This window comes from Pteropus vampyrus, unplaced genomic scaffold (assembly GCF_000151845.1).
Source record: "Pteropus vampyrus isolate Shadow unplaced genomic scaffold, Pvam_2.0 Scaffold452, whole genome shotgun sequence".
Lineage (NCBI taxonomy): Eukaryota > Metazoa > Chordata > Mammalia > Chiroptera > Pteropodidae > Pteropus > Pteropus vampyrus.
The window spans coordinates 90,120-108,686 of record NW_011889233.1 but is presented as its reverse complement, the minus strand read 5'-3'; the positions used below and the strand labels follow the sequence as shown (position 1 = coordinate 108,686).

The 18,567-nt window shown below is 54.3% G+C and overlaps 1 protein-coding gene across 3 annotated transcripts in view; it reads right to left on the bottom strand.

Moving 5' to 3' along the window:
• Nucleotides 1–18,561, bottom strand: part of GRAMD1A (GRAM domain containing 1A) — a 22,861-nt gene extending 4,300 nt beyond the window's left edge. The window contains exons 1-18 of one of the 3 annotated variants that reach the window (XM_023524184.1): nt 18,462–18,561; nt 12,402–12,612; nt 12,293–12,313; nt 11,762–11,846; nt 11,526–11,629; nt 11,354–11,449; nt 10,458–10,538; nt 7,229–7,341; nt 6,908–7,058; nt 6,167–6,365; nt 5,001–5,144; nt 3,350–3,468; nt 3,124–3,266; nt 2,408–2,511; nt 2,156–2,329; nt 1,976–2,063; nt 622–729; nt 419–557 (exon numbers count right to left, since the gene is read on the bottom strand). In XM_023524184.1, coding sequence (XP_023379952.1) covers nt 419–557; nt 622–729; nt 1,976–2,063; nt 2,156–2,329; nt 2,408–2,511; nt 3,124–3,266; nt 3,350–3,468; nt 5,001–5,144; nt 6,167–6,365; nt 6,908–7,058; nt 7,229–7,341; nt 10,458–10,538; nt 11,354–11,449; nt 11,526–11,629; nt 11,762–11,846; nt 12,293–12,313; nt 12,402–12,612; nt 18,462–18,469 — 2,088 coding nt within the window. In that variant the 5' untranslated portion in view covers nt 18,470–18,561. Of the gene's footprint in view, nt 1–418; nt 558–621; nt 730–1,975; nt 2,064–2,155; nt 2,330–2,407; nt 2,512–3,123; nt 3,267–3,349; nt 3,469–5,000; nt 5,145–6,166; nt 6,366–6,907; nt 7,059–7,228; nt 7,342–10,457; nt 10,539–11,353; nt 11,450–11,525; nt 11,630–11,761; nt 11,847–12,292; nt 12,314–12,401; nt 12,613–18,461 lie in introns of those variants that run through there. The other 2 variants (XM_011381740.1, XM_023524185.1) reach the window with 2 other exon arrangements.
• Between the last annotated feature and the right edge of the window lie 6 nt (nt 18,562–18,567).

Here is an 18,567-nt window from a genome sequence, read left to right as displayed (position 1 = left end):
TGGATGCTGTGACTGGTTCAGGTGTGGGCATGTGACCCCAAGAGCCAGTGAGAGTGAATACTTTCCTTTAGATGTCAGCTTAGAGCTTCAGGTACCAACTCGGTCATCCTAGGGGAAAGTATGCCCAAAACTAAGCCAACCCTGGCGGTGGGCAGAGTCAAGAGATGGTACCAGAGGCCAATTCTTACTACTATTGAGTGGCTGGATCCAACCATGCCTTAAGTCAGATACCCCTGGACCTCTCTCCTCTAGATGAGAGTCAATAAATTCTTTCTTCCATTCTGTCAGTTTTTCCAGCAATCCTTGGAGGTGGAGACTATGAATGGCTTCCTCGGTTTATAGAGGAGGAAACTGAGGCTCAGAGGCATCTGCCACATCTTGGGGTTTGCGTGCAGGGCCCACATCCCCAGGGCCATACCTCGTCCAGGAGCTCCACGGAGGCCCGCAGGATCCGCCGCCACTTGTGCACCTCGACGCTGTGGAACTGCTTCTGCAGGGCCAGGATCTCTGCCCACTCTGCAGCCGTCTGCGGGAACTTACTGCGGGGGGTGCAGGGCCTGAGTGGAGCCCTGGCCTCCTCCAACCTGCCCAAGCTCCTAACCCCCTCAGGTTCTCACTCACCCCTTGGCCAGGGCCAGACTGTGCCAGGACTCAAAAGTGTGGGCTGTCCTCTCCAGGGACCAGAGGCGGTAAAAGAGGAGGATGTTGAGGGCGATGAGGACGATGAGGCTAGGGGCGGGGGTCAGAGGTCAAGAATTGGCATGATACTCCCACAAGCCAGGCCAACCCACAACCACACTATGAAGTGACACCATGATTACCCCCCTCTTCAGGGAAGGAAGCTAAGACTCAGAGACGGGGAGAGACAGCCTTGGGTCACATGGTCCATAAGCAGCTCAGTCAGGGTTCCAACTCAGGCTTGTCTGATGCCCATGCCCTTAACCGCTATGCCAGACAACCTTGCTGGGAGAGCCGAGGGTGGAGTAGAGAAGGGGCTGCAGCCAGAGTGCGAGACGTGAGGTGCGGGGAAATGCACGATGCACGACCCTACCTCACACAGATCCTGAGCAGGCAGTGAAGGAGAGACAAAGAGATGAGAGCTGCCCAGCCCTCCCTAGCTACCCCCACCCCTCCTCCACCACGGCTCCCAGCAGAGCATGGCACACAGCCTCATTAGGCTGCTGCACTTGGGAAACTGAGGCTGGCCCGGAGAGGCTGAGCATATGGCCGATCTGATCCACACCTCATGGGGTCTGCTGGAAGCACAGATCTCACCTGCATTTCCTCAGAGTGTCCTGGCCCTCACACCCCCAGGCCTTTGAGCATGTGTACCTCCCTGCCTGACCTTCTGGGGTCTCGGCTCAGGAGTCCTCTGCTTTCCCAGGAAGCCTTCCCTGACTGGCCTCCTGTCCCACCTGAAGGAAGCCTTCATTGGCTCCCATGACTTCCCTGTGTGGGCTCTATCCCCTCTGCCTGTGCCTCCCCCATCCCAGCTCTGTCCCCTCTGCCTGTGCCTCCCCCATCACTCTGGTCTGGTGCCAGGTCTGTCTCCCCCCAGAGCTATCTGTCACTACTGTGTCCTCAACATCATCCAGCTTAGGCTTAGGCACAGAAAGCATGAATGAAATGTGTAACTAAAATTGTTTCTTTTGTATACCTCTCCTGGTTCACCTAATTTTGCCACCTTTGGGGGCCTTCTCTTCCAGAAAACCCCTGGGCGAGGTGAGGCCCCTCCAACCTCCTGGAGCCCCAGGGCATCCCTCTTCCAGCAGGAAAACTTCTGACCGAGAAGTACACAGTGCACAGAGTTCTGCCAGGCGCGTCCCAAACATCGGCTCCTTTAATCCTTGCTATGAGGTGAGCCTACGCTCTTGCTTAAGCAGAAGCCCAGAGAGGCCAAGCGTTTGCTCAAGGTCACACAACCAAGACACAGCTCCAGGCCTATGTGACCTCAAGGCCCAGCCTCCTTACTCACACAATGCTGATGAGCACCAGGGCGCTGGGGATGCCTGCCCCGGGGCCCTGTTCCATGGATGGTTCCGAGAAGTGGGAGCTGAGGGAGCCTGCAGCAGAGCAACTTGGAGTCAGACCCATCCAGCCCACCCGACCCGGGCCGCGCTCCTCCACTTGCCCTGCCCAGGCCTGACAGACACACCTGAGGTGTGCATGCCAGCCCGGGCGCAGGGGTCGGGGTCTGGGTGCTGGGGCCCGTCACCGTGACCCCTCCAGCTCAGGGGCCGCTTCCGCCTCCGAAGGCCTGACAGCAGTCCCCGGGCGTCCTTCCCGCCTTCCTCCAGGGACAGCTTCTCGGCCTTGGTGAGCTCTCGCTCTGCAAACACAAGAGAGGGTTCTGCACATCTGCGCCTAGCCAGGCCATGACCCTGCCCTGCCGGACTCTGCCCCCTACCCAGGTGGTGGAAGTAATCTTCAATGCCGCTCCATGAGTTCTTCTCGATGAGGGACTTCACGAGGCTCCAGGGCTGCTTCCGGTAGCGGATCTCAGAGGACACTCTGGGGGTGGGGAGTGGGGTGAGGGGATCAGGGGTCACGGTCTGCCTCCAGCCCTGCTGCCCCATTCTCAGGGGATGCTTTCCTTCCCCTCATTCAGAGAGGGCCCCATGTTGCCCATGGACAAAACAGGCACAGTCCCACCAACCCACCCATGGCTTCCCTGTGATCCTCACTTACCCTGAGTGCCAGTCAGCCCACGGCCCCTTCTCTGTCCACACTCCCATTACCTCGGCAAGTTCCCAGCCACAAGCGCCACCTCAACACTGCCCACCCAAATTGGCAGCTTAGTCACACTTCAGGCCTGAACCCCTTCTACCTTGCTGCTATATCTAACTCCACACGGGGGTCTAAGGGACAGTCAACATGTCCTTAACTGAGCCCCTTATCTCCCCCCAAACCTACTCCTCCCCATCTTCCCATCCTGGTCAACAGCAGCTCCCTTCTTCTAGAGGCGCAGCCCTAACACTTCCAGGTGTTCCTGACTCCTCAGGGACCCAACACCTCTGCTCGCCCAGCCCAACATTCTGCCGCTGAAGCTGCTGACGGGCTGGGAAGCGTTGTGTGGGGGCGGGGCTGGGATCACCAGGGCGTCAGGTGGAGGGTGCTGCTCACCGGAGCCGGGCCTTGTTCCGGGCAAGGCCCAAAATGCAGTAGCGGTGGGCAGTGTAGAAGTAGTCCTGGTAAGGGATGCCCTGCGTCAGCACCTCCGAGTCCACCACGCACCCGCCTGCCTGCGGGCCACGCCGGAACAGCGTCTGCAGGGACAGGACAAGGGAGGAGGGAGTCAGGGTCGCCCCGCCTGGCTGCTCCGCCTGGTCGGTCACCCTGCCTGGCCCACCTGTGTCTCTACCACGGAGGCGCTCTTAGGACCCAGCGGGTTGCTGATGGGAATGGTGTAGGTCAGCACCCGGCGCTGATGGCACTTGCTGTCCCCACTCCAGGGGCTCAAGGTCACGTCTAGGGGAGGGAAGAGCAGAATGAGGAGACCATTCTACAGCCCTTTGCCCACAGGCTGTAGGAGACTCAGCTTTTTTGGAAAGTTCCAGTTCTCTGGGGCCTTGCCCCCAAACCCACCCTCCTCTGTGTCCCCTTGGTGTCTGCCCCACCTTCCTCTAGATGCCTAAAACTTTAGATGCCGATGACACTCAGAGCTGGGATCGCTTCCCTCCCTCCACTTCTCACCAGCCTGGGGCCCCCACATCCGTTCCAGCAGCTCGTTTCCCTCTGTACCAATCCTGGTTTCTCCCCTGAGGCTCAGACCTAGAACATCTTCCGCAGTTAGGTCCCCTGGGCCCCTCATATCCACTGCGCCCCGAGTGGCGCCAGCATCTCCTCAAACCTGCCCCTCCTCTTGGGGCCCCATCTCAGGGGTGGCCCTACTGTCCTCTAGACTCCCCCCAGAAGCCTAGGCCTGGACACTCCCTCTCCTGTCTGTTCACTCCCCCTCCTGAGCATCACTGCTGGTCCTGCTGGTCGCTGCCAGCCCAGGGCCCTCTCCAATCTCCCTCAGGTCCCGGTCTCAATCTCCACCTCTGGTCCAGGAGTAGCTTCTTAAAGTGTAGCCTAACCCTGTTCCTTATCTGCCTAGAACACTCCATGACTCCCCAGTGCCCCTGGACAGAGTCTGAGTTCCTCAGTCTGTCATGCCAGTCTCTCCTGGCATGGGGACTCATGCCCCCAACACAAGGCACAACCTTACTCATTCTGAAGGTTCCTTTATACTAACATAGAAAAAATAAACAGAAAAGCTACCGACTAGCCCTTCCCCTACCTGAATCTCTTGTGCAGCCTCCTGAGCTCCTCTGCCAGCCTCACTGTCAACCCTTCCGCCTCACCTGGTGCTGCGGCCTCCCTTCTCCATACCTGGCTGCAGGGGCCCAGCCTGGAGGGATTTCTCGCAGTGTCTCTCTCCAGCCTCAGGGCCCATGCAGGTGCTCTGCTGGCCTTCAGGTTCTTCTCCCTCACCTCCTCCCCTTTCCCTGGAAAAGCTCCTCCTTCAGGCCTTGGTTTCAATTTCACATTCTTCCAGTGGCCTTTCCTGATATCTCTCAGATCACAGCTACCCCTCCAACATTCACTTATTTGTGTGATATTCTATTTACCCTCATGCTCACTAGATTCTGAGGTTCATCTGTCCTGGTCTTTGCATAGGCCTGACAGCAGGCACTAAATGTATGATCACTAACTTGTATTTATGAAATGCTGTTTTAGGCCCTTTTCTAGTATTAACTCACTTAGTTCTCCTGAGACCCTGATGAAGGCAGATACTATTACCATACCCCCATTATGCAGAAGAAGAAACAGGCACAGAGACACTGGAACTCTGCCCAAGGCCACCCAGCTAGCAAGCATAGTAAGAGGCAGAAGACTCTGGTCTCGTGGATGCTGCCTCTAAGTCCCGCACCCTGCCACACCGAATCTGCACAGCACTGCCCGCCTGGGCTCGACCTCTCCAGGCCCACCCTGTGCCCGGCGAACCTCAGCCTGACCTGTGAACTTGCACTGCTCCAGGAAGCCCTGCAGGAAGGGTGAGTCTGAGAAGAGCATCTGCTGGAGCCGCTCGGCGCCCATGTGGAAAACGGAGTTGATGAGGAGCCGGCCAGAGAGGTCGGGAAGCAGGGCGGCCAGGTCCGCTGGGCGACAGAGAAGGGCAGCAGGTGAGGCCGCTTGTGCTCCTCCGTTCTCACATTGGTTTCTTGGTTTCCCTCTGGGTGAACACTCATCCCCATTCCTGGCCTTGTAGAGAGGATGAACAGACCCACCCTCCTAGACTAGAGTGGACACTAACACGGCGCACTACCTGGCCTCCTCTGCCACGGGGGTGGCTTCAGGGTGGCGTGTGTCCCAGTCTCAGACAATCAGAGCCACCAGAATTGGTTCAAGGTGGAGCACAGACCTAGGCCCAGCCAACCGCAGTCCCAGCAATCACAGGAGTGGCACGTGCTCCCAGGCTCAGCAGCTTGAAGCTCTGGGCCAGTGCCTAGTTCTGGGGTATGTGCGTTTGTGACCTAGGCCAGACCAGGAAGCCAGTGATGGGTTTATGGATATGTGTGTGACCTTAGGCAGCCAGTGATTGGTTCAGGAGTTGGCTCAAGCCAACCCTAGAGCTTTTGGTACAGCCACCAGGAAAAGCATGTTTTCTCTCTGCTATGCTTGTCTGGGGCAGGGTGGGGGTTCTCTGTGTCCCCACAAGAAGAGAAGCTACCTGAGAATGAAGCTGGCTCAGAGAAATGGAGGTAATGATGATGATGATGGAAATAATAGCCAGCATTTACCAGCTGGCCCAATCACTTTACATGTATTAATTCATTTAATTCTCTTAACAACCCTATGAAGTGGGTATTATTATTCCTAACCCCATTTTTCAGATGAGGGAAATGAGGCTCACAGAGGTTACACAATTCACCCAGGTTACACAGCTATGAATCACTGTGGCCAGTATTTAAACTCTGGTGAACTGGCTTCAGTCTGGGCTCCTATTCACCCTGCCCTGCTACCTTTAAAGCAGAGCTAAAGACATACAGATGTCTCACGACACTGTGTGAATGTCTTACCCACCCAGCCCTTGAATTTGTTAGCCCAGAGAGCCAGCAATTCCCTTGTTTAAGCCAGTCTGAATAAGGTTTGTCACTCACAACCAAAGCGGCTGCCTCACCTTCCTCCCCCGTGGATGAGGAAGAGTTACTCGTATCCGTCAATAGCTCCTCACTGGGCAGCAGGTCCAAGGGGCCCAGGGAAGTGGGCCCGTCAGATGGGGTGGGCTCTGTGCTCGGGGGTTCGGCCATCGGAGTCACTGTCTGGCTGGAGGAGGCATCTGGCTGGTTGTCTGTCTGCTCCTCCTTGTCCTCCTCTGCCTGCAAAGAATGGCTTCAACTAGCCTTGTACCGCCCCATCCCATCCTGAGGGCCTCCTGCACGCCGGCCATAAGGGTTTGAGACTGTAAGAAAACCAGTGCTGGGAGGCCATGTGTATATATAGGGCTTACAGCTGAGGTATGAGGAGCCCTCTCAGCCCCTCCCAGGCCTATCTTGGATGCCTGGGCCACAAGCTTTCTTATGCCCGATCCTGTACATCTGTCTGTCCTGTCCACGTCTTGCCTGTTTCCTACCTCCATTCACCCATCCGTCTACCTCTTGCTTCTTCTGTCTCTACTCTTTCAGTCTGTTCCCCCTTTGCCTGTTTTTCATTCCCTATTTGTCCCTAGTTTCCCTGCTCATTTTCCCAGCTCCTTCCTCTCTCTCCATCCACCCATCCATCCCCTTACTCCTACATCAACCTTTTCTCTTCCTCGACCTTGTCTGTCCTCCATCCATCTGCCCTCTTGCCGATACCACCCCCGGCCTTCCTCTGCCTCTTCCCCTCAGCACCCTCCTCTCTCCTCCACTTTCCTGCTCACCCCATGGTCTGCATCACTGCTGGCCCGGGAAAGGTTGGGGGTGATGCGGCCACGGCGTGAACCCACTGGGCTTGGCTCCTGGCTGTGGTCGGCTGCCCCCGAGGGCGTGATGTCACTCAGGGCAATCACATCGCCCACTTCCTTGGGGCTCCTGCGGGGAAAGGGAGGGTGTGGGGTTACTATATCTTTGAGACTCCACACACCCTCTTGGTCTCCAGACTTTGTTCACCCACCTCAGTCCACCCAGGAGTCCAGGAGCTCTGCACACAGCCTCTCCTGTCTCCCCCAACCCCAGGAATCAGCTGCCAACCTCTGACTCACCCCAGACCGTTCAGCTGCAAGGGGCAGACATAGTCCTCATCCTCACTGGTGAGGCCCAGCTCTGAGCCGTAGCACTGATGCACCAGGTGCCAGAGCTCGCGGGGACTCAGCGTCTGGGCAGGCAAGATGTAGGGTTGGCCTCCACCTCACACCGGCCAGAGCCCTTCCCACCCGTCCCTAACAGCCCTCAGCCTCAGCAGTTCCCTTGATGTCCACATGGGGGCAGCATGGTCTCCCATTCCAGATCTCACACCTCATCACAGCCCCGTGGGGAGGAGCCAGTATCCTCAGGACTTTCCCCTCAGGTCCTCACAATACTCCCACAGTTACAGGTTAATGGTTCAGTTAAGAGAGCAGGCGCGAGGCCCAGAGAGAAGTCATGTGCTTAAGCTCACACAAGTGACAAGAGGCAATTCAAGGATTTGAACCCAGCCTCTAGAACCTCTGCTCCCCACCCCCAAGAGCCCTGCCCCCGACTATTTCCCAAGTGTTCTCAGGAGTCCTGGGCTTTTGGCTACCCATGGCCAGAAGGGCTGGATAACAATGATGAAACAGTAATAAAACAGTAATCACGACAACACTAGCAGCAGCAGACGCTCGCTGAGTTGCTACCATGTGCCAGGCACTCCTCTAACCCCTTCACATGAGCTAACTCACCGAGTCTTCAAAACGACTCTGTAAAGTCAGTGCTAATATCTTTTATGACAATATCCATTTTTAAGACAGTATCTGTTTGTTTATAGCTGGAGCTGAGGTATAGAGGTGCCCAAGTGGTGGTGCTGAAATCTGATCCCAGGGGCTGTTCTGGCACCCTGGAGCTCACCAGTGGGCAGTCCTGCCACACAAGAGCTGATGCAGCCGAGCACTTATCCTGGGCTCTGGGCTCGGCTCTGGCTGCTATTAAGGAGGGACAGTCCTCATGTGACCAATGGGTTTCAGTGACTTGCCCCAGGTCACTCAGCTCCTCAGTGATGGGGCTAGAATGCCAACCCTGGGTTCACAGCCGGAGCTCTGTCCCTGCCCTCCTTGCAGACTTTGACGCTGCGCTGTCCCCTTGCTCAGGCTCCTGCTCCAGCACTCTTGCCCCTAATGGCTATAGCTGCTGTCCCCAAGAGAAGAGGACATGAGTGCAGCCCTGCTGGAAGAGTGGGTTTGGGCCTTCAGACGAGCTACAGGCCGTCAGCAGCAGCAGACACTGAGCCATGCCTACCCGACATCTAGCCACCTTCCCTGTCACCTTCCCTCCCTGCCAGCAGAACGCTGATCGGGGTGGAAACCTTCTCCAGTCCCAGGGATGAATTATAATTGGTTTACACCAATTCGTCTTTCTTTTGCCACGCGGCCAGCTTTCTTCGCAAAAGAAGGCAGTCATGTGACCTAGTTCTAGCCAAAGAAATGCATGAAGAAGTCTGCTAAAGGTGGCTTTTCCTCTCTGATAAAAGAAAGTCCACTTTCTATCCACCCCTTTACTCCTTTGTGTTTGGGATACTTATGTGAGGGCATGGCATCTGGAACTGCAGCAGCCACCTTGTAATCACAAGGCAATAAGCATGTGGACAAAACATCAATATGCAGAGGGATGATAGTGTGGTAAAGAGACAAGATTTGGGGTCCTAGATGACAGAGGGGAGCATTCAAACCCAAACCAACCACCTGCCTCTTGTTACAAAAACATCAGTGTGACACAGTGGTCGAGCAGACACCAGAACCTAACTGAAATGGGTCAGAACCCTAGCTATACCACACAAAAGCCTATGTGACCGGGGGCAAGTCTTATCCCTTTGTGCCTCATTGGTGAAATAAGGATAATAAACATACTTCCTCGTGAGGTGGTTGTGAAGATTAAATTCATGTAATGCTCAGATCAGTGCCTGGCACCCAGTAGCACCCTAAGTGTTAGCTATTATTATTATCTTATGATAATTGTCTCCTTGCGTAAACCATTGTTTGGTTGGGTTTTCAGTCACTTGTAGCTGAATGCGTCCTACGTAAACCCATGTAACCACAGTGGGCATTTCACAGGAGGGCCCACTCAGGGCTGGCACTCAATAGACTATCAGATAGTGGCAAGTAAAAGTCTAAACTTCCTTACTCAAAACCTTTGGGGCGAGACATGATTCAAAATTAAAATTTGGGATTTAAGAAGGAAAATACAGAGCCAATATTGTATGCCGTAATACAGCACCAACAATAATATAGTTAGTATGCAGTGCAGGGAATACCAGAGGTTCTCAAAGTGTGGTCCAAGGACTTCCGGGCTCCCCTAGACCTTTCAGAGTGCCCATGAGGTCAACATTATTTTCATAAGTGTAAGTGTTACCAGTAGTATAAGATGCTACTTGCCTTTTCCACTTTTATTCTCTCATGAGTATACACTGGAGTTTTCCAGAGGCTATATGACAGGAGATGCTGTCATTTTTCTGGCAGCTAATGCAGTGTGTGCTTATGTATTCTTGTGTTCAAAATTTCCCAGTTTCAATTTCTAATGCACTAAATATCGATAGATATGATCCACTTACACGAACACTCTTTGGAGTCTACAATCATTTTAAGGAGTGTAAAGGGTCCCCGAAACCAGAAAGAAGCTTGAGAATCAAGCTTCCATGTTGGATACTATAACTTTATACTGGACTACAATTAGAGCTAAGATTTATCCCAGTCATACATTTTAATAACTTTTTGACCTTTGAAACACGTGAATAGTCACATTAATTGAGATAAATACAGACCTGGACTATGCAAGAAGCATGCATGGTCATTTAAGTTTAAATTAATTAAAATTAAATTAAAAATGCAGATCCTCAGTCACATTAGCTACTTTTCAAGAGTTTAACAGGCACACGTAGCAAGTGGCTACTGTACTAGAGAACATGGATAGAAAACATTTCCAATGCAGCAGAAAGTTCTGTTAGACCGTGCTGATAGACACGATAAATAACCATGTTATCAGTGCCAAAAAAAAAAAAACCCTCCACATTTTCAGAGTATTTTTGATTTGCAGATGGCGAATAGGGGCCATGGATACACCTTTCTGGTGGGCAGAGTGTGGCACTGGAGCCTGTGGTGGCCCCTGACGGGGCCTATGGAGGAAGCTGCCGGTATGTCAGGCCAGATGCCCATGGAGAAGAGCTGGGAGGTCCTCCAGTTTCCTGAGTTCTGGCTTCCCTGGCTCAATGGTCTCCCCTGGTCCACCCCCTAAGCGCCCTGGCCAGGCCTCATCTAGGCTCACCTTTTCAAGCAGTGCATTTTGCCAGAGGCGGAAGATGAGGAGGAAGCAGCGGTCCCGGGCCCCAAAGGAGGTGAAGAAATGCTGCAGGAGAGAGAGGGGTGTGAGGGGGTGGGGGAGAGACACAGCCAGAGGGAGGAGAAATGCCATCACCACCCATATCTGTTCCTAATCTCCATCCTGATGTGTCCCTTCATTCGTCCCTTCATTTGTTCCACAGAATGTTTATCTTGTACCTAGCCGAATAATGGACGTTAAAGTCACCATGATAAGGAGACAGCCCCTGGCCCTGTCCCCAGAGCTCACAGTCCAGGACGAGAGACAGGGACATCTCCAGATGGGGTCATCCCAGAGCGACTGGGCAGTGAGGGGGGATGGCCTGGGCACTTTCCCAGTCTCCTTTACTCACTAGAGGTGGTCAACTGATCCTCAGCCAATGAAACAGAAAGAACAGTCTGCTGTGAAATGTCACTGGCACATGTGTGTGTCCCAGCCCCTTTCCCTTGTCCCTTCCTGTTTGGACCAATGGTGTGAGGCAGCCATCTTGGAACCACGAGGCAACAATCGTTGAGGGTAGAATGAAACATCAGGGAAGGCTTCCAAGGAGAGGAGACATCTGAGTTCCAGATACATGGGAAGGAAGAATTTTACTATTAATACTATCTCTGAGCAGCTGTGTGAGGGGACAGACTTCAGAGACTGAGACAGGAGGCTGGTGTGGAGATCCAGGTCAGAGATGATGGGAGCCTGGGCCAGGGCAGGGGCAGGAAGAACAAAGAGAGAGCGACAGACTGAGAACAGTTCGGGATGCAGCATAAACAGGGCTTTGGCAGGGGAGGAGGGAGGAGCCGGCTAAGATCAGTGACCATGTGGCCCTGTCAGCAGATCCTGTTGCTCACCTTCTCGCTCTCTGTGCAGATCTGGATGGCGTTGGGGATCAGCTTGGCCGTCTTCTCCTTCTTCAAGCACGTCACTTCCTTCAGCTGAATGGAAATCTGAGAAGGACAAGAGGGTCAGGAAGGGCCAGGGCCCGGTCTGCCCCAGGGCCCCTCCTCGTCCGCTTCAGCTCACTGTTGTCTCCCAGCGGAAGATGTTGCTGTAGAAGCAGATCCAGTTCTCGGAGAGATAGAGGCGGCCCTGGAGGAGGATCTCACGCTGCAAGGCACAGGAGTAATCTGAGGCAGCCGGGAGAGACGGGCAGACACTGAGTCACACGGCTGGCCTGGCCAGCACCCAGGTGGGAGGGTCAGGAGGGCAGAGCTGGGAGCTCAGGGTCGGGTCCAGGGTGGGTGGGCACCAGGACTCACCCACGATGAGGCGTTCAGCTTCAGGGAGTTTGCTGAACAGTTTCCGGAAGTCCTCGTTCCGCTGCTTGTACGTGGGGCTCAGCATCTGAGGGAAGTTTGGGAAGTGAGAAGCCAGATGGGGGTTCACACCCCTAATTTGCCCCACATCGACTCAGAAGCCCCTCAGTCTCCTCCACCCCCGATAGGCTTTCTGAGGCCTCAAGTCTAGCTCATTCTGTGTTCCACTGCCGGTAACACGAGAGTAACCATGATGAGAGCTCCCATTTACTGATTTCTACATAAGCTAGGCCCTGTGTCACATACCGAGCAGCAGCATCACTGACTCTTAATCAAAGTTCCCTTCAGCCTCGATATATTAGGACTATTTCTCAAGGAGAGGCCCAGAGAGGTTAAGCAACTCACTCAAGGTCACACAGCACATAAGCAGCAACACAGGATGTGACCTTAGGTCTACTGACCATGGCATCCACTCCCTGACTGCTGTCCCCCTCCCGCCCACCCCTCCAGCAAGCCCCCATGCCCAACACTTACACTGTACCAGCTCTGCATCTTCTGCAAGAGAAAGGAGTAGAGTCAGAACAAGTCCCTGGGTCCCTCTGCCTTCCACCTCTGTCCCTACCCCTCCTGGGCTTGCACCGACCTTGCTGTTTCTGATGAAGTTCCGGCTGCCCAGGCTCTGGGTGCTGGGTGTCCCAGGCACCCCACCCTTCTCTGAGGAGCTATCGGACCCCTTCTCCACCATGGTGCCTGGTTCCGGCTCAGGTGCGGATCGGCTTGAGGGCAAGAGCTGGAGCCGCTTACGGAGAGATGGGGAGCTGCTCGGTGTGCTCCGGCCAGAGTGGGGGGTGGTGCTAGGTGCGGGGAGCAGAGAAGGGGGTCATGGGGAAAAACAAGCAAGGGTATGGAGACAGGCCTACTTTGGGAGGCCTACCCATTAGCCCATTGATGCCCGCCCATCCATTCAACTCTACTTCCTAGCATGTGACCCAGAGCAGGTGCCCTAACTCTCTGTACCTCGGGTACTTCATCTGTGACCCAGGAATAAGAAATACATGTTCTCATCTGGTTATATGGAGGGTTAAATGAATCAATACTTCTACAGTGCTTGTAATAAAGCCTGGCATACAGTGAGCTCTCAATATGCCTATTTTTTGAATTAACTTATTTATTCATACAATAAATATTAACTGAGCAGCTACTCTCCACTCAGTTACTTGAGCTAAAAACGTATGCATCTTATTTTCTTTCTTGCTCATCTCTCATCTCCAATTTGTTAGCAAGTCCCACCTGGTCCACCTCCAAAATTTATCTCCATTATTTCTATTGTGCCCACTCCCCTCTGCCCTAGTGCCCTGGCCCAGCCTCTATCACACCAGTAGCCTCCTCCCTGGCCTCCTGCTCTAGTCCCTGCCTCCTACACCTAGACAGAGGGGGCCAATGAACCCGAGTCAGGTCAGGGTCCTCCTGGTTGAGTCCCATGCAATGCACCTCACTCCAGCTAAAAGCAAAGTCCCCAAGGCCCTAGTGTGGTCCCTGTCACTCCCTTCATTCCAACCATCCCAGCCTCCTTTTGTCCATTAAGCTCGCCAAGTGCATTCTCTGAGTCAAGGCCACTGTACTTCTGTTTGCTGCTTGGAATGCCCTCCCGCAGCCCCAGCATTAGCAGTTCTGTCTTATTCCACTCAAATGCTCCTCCCCTGGTGGCCCAGCCCCCAGCTCCCAGTCCCACTCACACTCTCTCAACTCATCCTGATGGCTTATTCAGTTTGTTTATTGTCTGCCCCAGACTGTGAACTTCAGGAGGTCTCGGTTGCCACTGGGTCCCCAGCACGCAAAACTACCTGGTACATAGTGAACTCTGAACACACACTGGTGACTATGTGAATAATCCATGCCCGGCCTAGAGCTGGGAGCAGCAGAAGCCACCAGACAAGGTTCCTACCGTGCAGAAGCAGCCTCTGAACAAACAGAACTATTAGAGCACTGAAAAATCATAAACTGCCAGCCAGTGGGCTGTGGAGTCAGTCCGGGGAACTTTAAAGGGACACTTTTGTTGACTTTGTTATTAGGACCATGACAAGCTCAAGCTCTGTGTATGATTAATCGTACAGTTCCTTATGCATTTGGTGCTGTTACCATCTGCGCTTCTCAGGCTCAAACCATGAAATAAATTTGTGGAATAAACAAATAAATGACATCGATGATGACCTGGAGCACCACCACTCCTCCTGGACTATTGCAACCAACCAGACTGCTTGTCCAAAGACACACAGCTGGTTTAATTCTGGGCAGAATTCCAACGTGGGGTCCTCAGTCTCCCCTGGGGAGGAGTAAGAGACTCTCCATCACCTGGGGCTCCTCGGACTTCTCTCTCTTGCCTCTGAGCTTTAGCACACGCTGTCTCTCTGTCCAAACTATCCTTCCAGCTCTTCGCCTAGCAAACTTACGCATCCTGCCTCCCTTCTGTGGGTTCCCACAGCTCCCATCCCAGCTCTAACCTTTCTACCTACGCTTCCCGCATCCCAGCCCTGACTACTCTGTGCTGTCCCTGTTTGATGACGAATCCATTTCTCCCACAGGTCCCTGAACTCCCTGATGGCAAGCCTTGGTGTTGTTTTGGTCACTGCTCTGTCCCCAGTATGGCTCAGAGCAGGGCCCAGGGTAGGCATTCATGACATACTTGTGAAATAAATTTGTGGAATAAAGTAAATAAATAAATAAATGGAACTGATGATGACCCAGGCCACTACCACTCCTCGACTACTAAATCCACCTCCCAAGGTCCCCCTGCTCCATTCCTGTGCCCCCACATGCAGAGACACAGGGAGCCTGTGAACTTGAGTCAGGTCAGGGCCTTCCTGGTGAGCCCTGCCCCAGATGCACCTCATTCCAGGTAAAAGCCCGGGGCTGGACCCTCCCATCGCCCCTTGCTCACTCTCCTGCCTTGACTGTTCCCTCTGCCCAAATGCCCTTCCTCCTGGTGTCTGCAGGGCTCCCTTGCCTCTTTCAGGTCTCTGCTCAGTGGACACTTCTTCAAGACACCATCCGCCACCTATTTAAACCACACTCCCCATCTCCATACCCCCTCTCTCTTCATCTCTCTCCTCAGTACTTCCCCCACCTGACCTGTGTTTTCCCTGGTTTTTTACACTCCCACACAGGAGATGCGCTCCAGCGGGGGAGGAAGTTTTGCTCCCAGCTGTGTCCCCAATGCCTAGAATGAGGCCTGGTGCATGACAGGTGCTCCTCGACCATTTGCTCTCGTGGATGGAATGAACGAAGGACCCTCCACCGCCGCCGCGACAGAACTTGGATTCAACCAGATGTGCAACTTGCCCGCCCCTTTCTGCAAGCTGAGGTGATGGCAGGTCTCAGTTTGCCATCAGTTCCCTGTGTGACCTTGGGCAAGTGTCTGAACCTTTTCTGTGCTTCGGTTTCTTCTTGAGTATAGTGGGACTGTAACAGTATCCACTTCACAGGGTCATCGGGAAGACATACATACACACAGCCCACCCCATGAAAGGCACTCTAATGTGATCATTCGGGACTGTAAGACTAAAATATAGTACGTGGCCCTGCCACCACCACAGCACACCTGTGTCCAAGATGCTACACTGTCCCAGACAGGTATAGCACAAACACTTCAGCCTGGTGTGCAGAGCCCAAACTGACCCCAAACTGCAGTCACTCACTCTCTAAGTATGCACTGACCACCTGCCCTGCGCCAGGCACTGGACACACAGAAGCGAGCAAACGGGGTACAACCCCTGCCCTGAGGACCCGACATTCTGGTTGGAAAAAGACAATCAATAATAAGGAAACATGTGAACGAGGATGATGATCTCACTGACACAGGTCACCAAACAGCACCAGCAGCCCCTGGCAGCTGTGCAAAATGCAGGTTCTGGGACCCACTGCTGACCTCCCGAACCAGGGACAGCGTGGGGCTCAGGAGACTGACGCTGCGAGCTGGAGGACCACAGCAATGAAGGAGAGCTGAGTGGGCAGACAGGCGAGTGGGGTGCAGGGCACACGTGAGCTGAGTCCCAAGGACAGCAGGGATCTGGCAAAGGGCAGAGGAAGCTGCTCAGGGACAGGAAGAGTGAGTCCAAGGACAGGACGGAGCTTGGCAGGTCTGAGGAGGAGCGAGGTGGCCAGTGGGCTGGGGGAGGAGGACGACAGGACACAGGCACACCCACAAGCCCTGTAAGCTCTGGCCAGGAGTTTGAGCTTCACCCTGAGGGCACTGGTGAGCGATGGAAGAGTTCTGAAGGAGGGGTAACCACATTTCTCCCCTGCCTCTCATCTTCTCCCCCTAGCCCCCGCCCCGGAACCGCAGAACCCTTCTCCACCTCGTCCTAATCTCCCACAGCCACAGGTCTAAAGGAGGGCATCTAAAAACAGGTGTGACAGAGCAGGGCCCACACCCCCACATCTTGCTCCTTGGCAGGAGGAACCGGAAGTGCTCAAGGGCAGGCACAGCCTTGAGGCTGTCCAACCAGGCAGGCGGCAGCAGAGGGAAGGGAGGAGCCCCACGAGGCTACAGGACCGTTATGGGGGGCAGGGAATCGAAAGAGAATGAGGTTTTGCCACTGTGGACACCTCACCTCCAGCTTCCTGGGCCTAAACAGGTACAAAGTTCCCTCTGGTCAGGGAGGGGCAGACATATACACACGTGTGCACACAAAGGAAACTCAACAGCCAGTCACAGGCAAACTCTAGTTCTCTATAGATGCAAGAAGTCTCTCCCCAACCCCCACCCCCAGCAGTAGTATCACAAATGTTACAGTCACACATAGGGCCACAAGTCCCAGCATAATTACGCACACATCCACAGCATTACAAGTATTCTAAAACCACAAGGTCCCAGAAATTACATGCACAAGCGTGTGCACGCATGCATAACACAGCTGCACAGGGTCACAGAAACACAGAAAATGAAAAGTCTCAGATAAGTGATATTCACACATACGGCCACAAGAACTTCTCAGAGAAGAGTTGAAAACAACATTCCCACGGTTACAGAGAGTCGTGCAGTGAAACAGTCACAAAGGACTCCAGCTAACACTAGGGAAATTAAGTCACAGGGTCAGCTCAGCTCCCATGGTGTTCACCATCAGGCAGGGAAGACAAAGCCAAGGCCTGATCTAATGTGGCAAAGGATGGAATTGTCATCTGCTGTCTCTGACAGAGAACTATGACACTCACACAGCCTCGAAGGACTCAGAATAACACAGCCCCAGGGCCTGTGGACACACCTCAGCAACACAGTGGCCAGGTATTGAAACAATGCATGGGACGTGTTTTATAAACTGTAACAGGGGAACAATGTCAGTTATCATTATTGCTCCAGAGAGTCAAAGGCACATCCAAGGTCTCAGGAAGGAGGGTCCCAGGCCCACTAAGAGCCACAAAGGGTCTCTCTTCCTCTTGTTCTTCACATACACAAAGCTCTAGAGTGTCCTGGCTGCATACGTGGAAGCCCAGGCACAAATGTGGAAGCCCAGACACAAATGACAATGCCACAAATGGATATACACTAAGATGGAATCTGAGGTAAATTATAGGCACAACGCCAGGGAGTTCAGTCATACAACTCTGGCCCCAGACGCACAACAATGTAACACACATGGAGACACACGTAACTGACATTTGCACACATTGCTAATAGGTTTAGAGATAAATTATAGACACATTCAGAAGCAGAGGGTTGTAGCAGCAAGCACAGAGCCCCAGACACATACGGACACACATGACAATCACCATTGGACAACTTACAGTGACACTTGGAGCCACAGATGTAATTCAGATGTAAATCACACACACACACACACACACACACAGAGCCAATGAGGCTCACAGCTGTGTGCACACTAGACCTAGACACATGTACGCACACAATAAAGTCTTAATCAGTGGCAGAAGTCTGATAGGATGAGATACATCACACACACACAACCACAGAAGGTCGCAGCTACACAAGCCCCCAGACACACACTATAGTCACAATCGGACACACAGAGGGAACTTACAGTAACATGTAATTCAAAGTAAATTACACGCACGGCCAAAGAGGATCACAATTGCCTGCACACTAGGAACACAGACACGCATACACACACCTCCAAGACACCTATAATTCATAATCGAAAACACGCTGGGCCTAGACAGCAGCAAGAGGACCCTCAAGGGGTCAAGCACGCGGTCTGCAGGCCACGCGGAAGCCCCCACCCCCCAACAGCTCGGAGACTACCTACAGACCAAGACGGTGGGAGGAGGCCCAGACCCCGAAGGTCTGATCCCGGGCCTGCCCGAGGTCTGTGGTCTGTGAGCCCCTTCTACCTACACCCCAGGCCCAAAGACCCAGGGTCAGCGTCGCGCCCACCTTTCGCCTCCCAGACGGGGACGAGCCAGGCCGGGAACCCCCCTTTCCCGTCCCCACCCCGCAGGCCGTGCTCCTCGCAAGATGAGCACTGTCCTCTCAGCGAAAGCCTCCGCCAACCAGGCGCATCGCGCCCTAGCAGCGACCGGACAGACCCGGGCCTCCTCGCCGTCAGCGCTCAGCTCCCGCGTGCACCCCTGCCCCCCGCCCCGAGATGCCCTCCGCCCTGGCCGGGCCCAAGTGCACGGGTCCCCAGGCCTCGGCTCCCGGGACGCGGCCCCCGGCCCCATCCTCCCCCAGCCCCCGCCAGGTCCTTACTCGAACATGGATGCGGCAGCGGGCGCGCCCAGCCGCAGGGCAGGGCCGGGCCGGCTGAGCGGGCTGGGCCGAGCTGGGCGTCCCCGCAGGGGAACCGCCTCGCCTT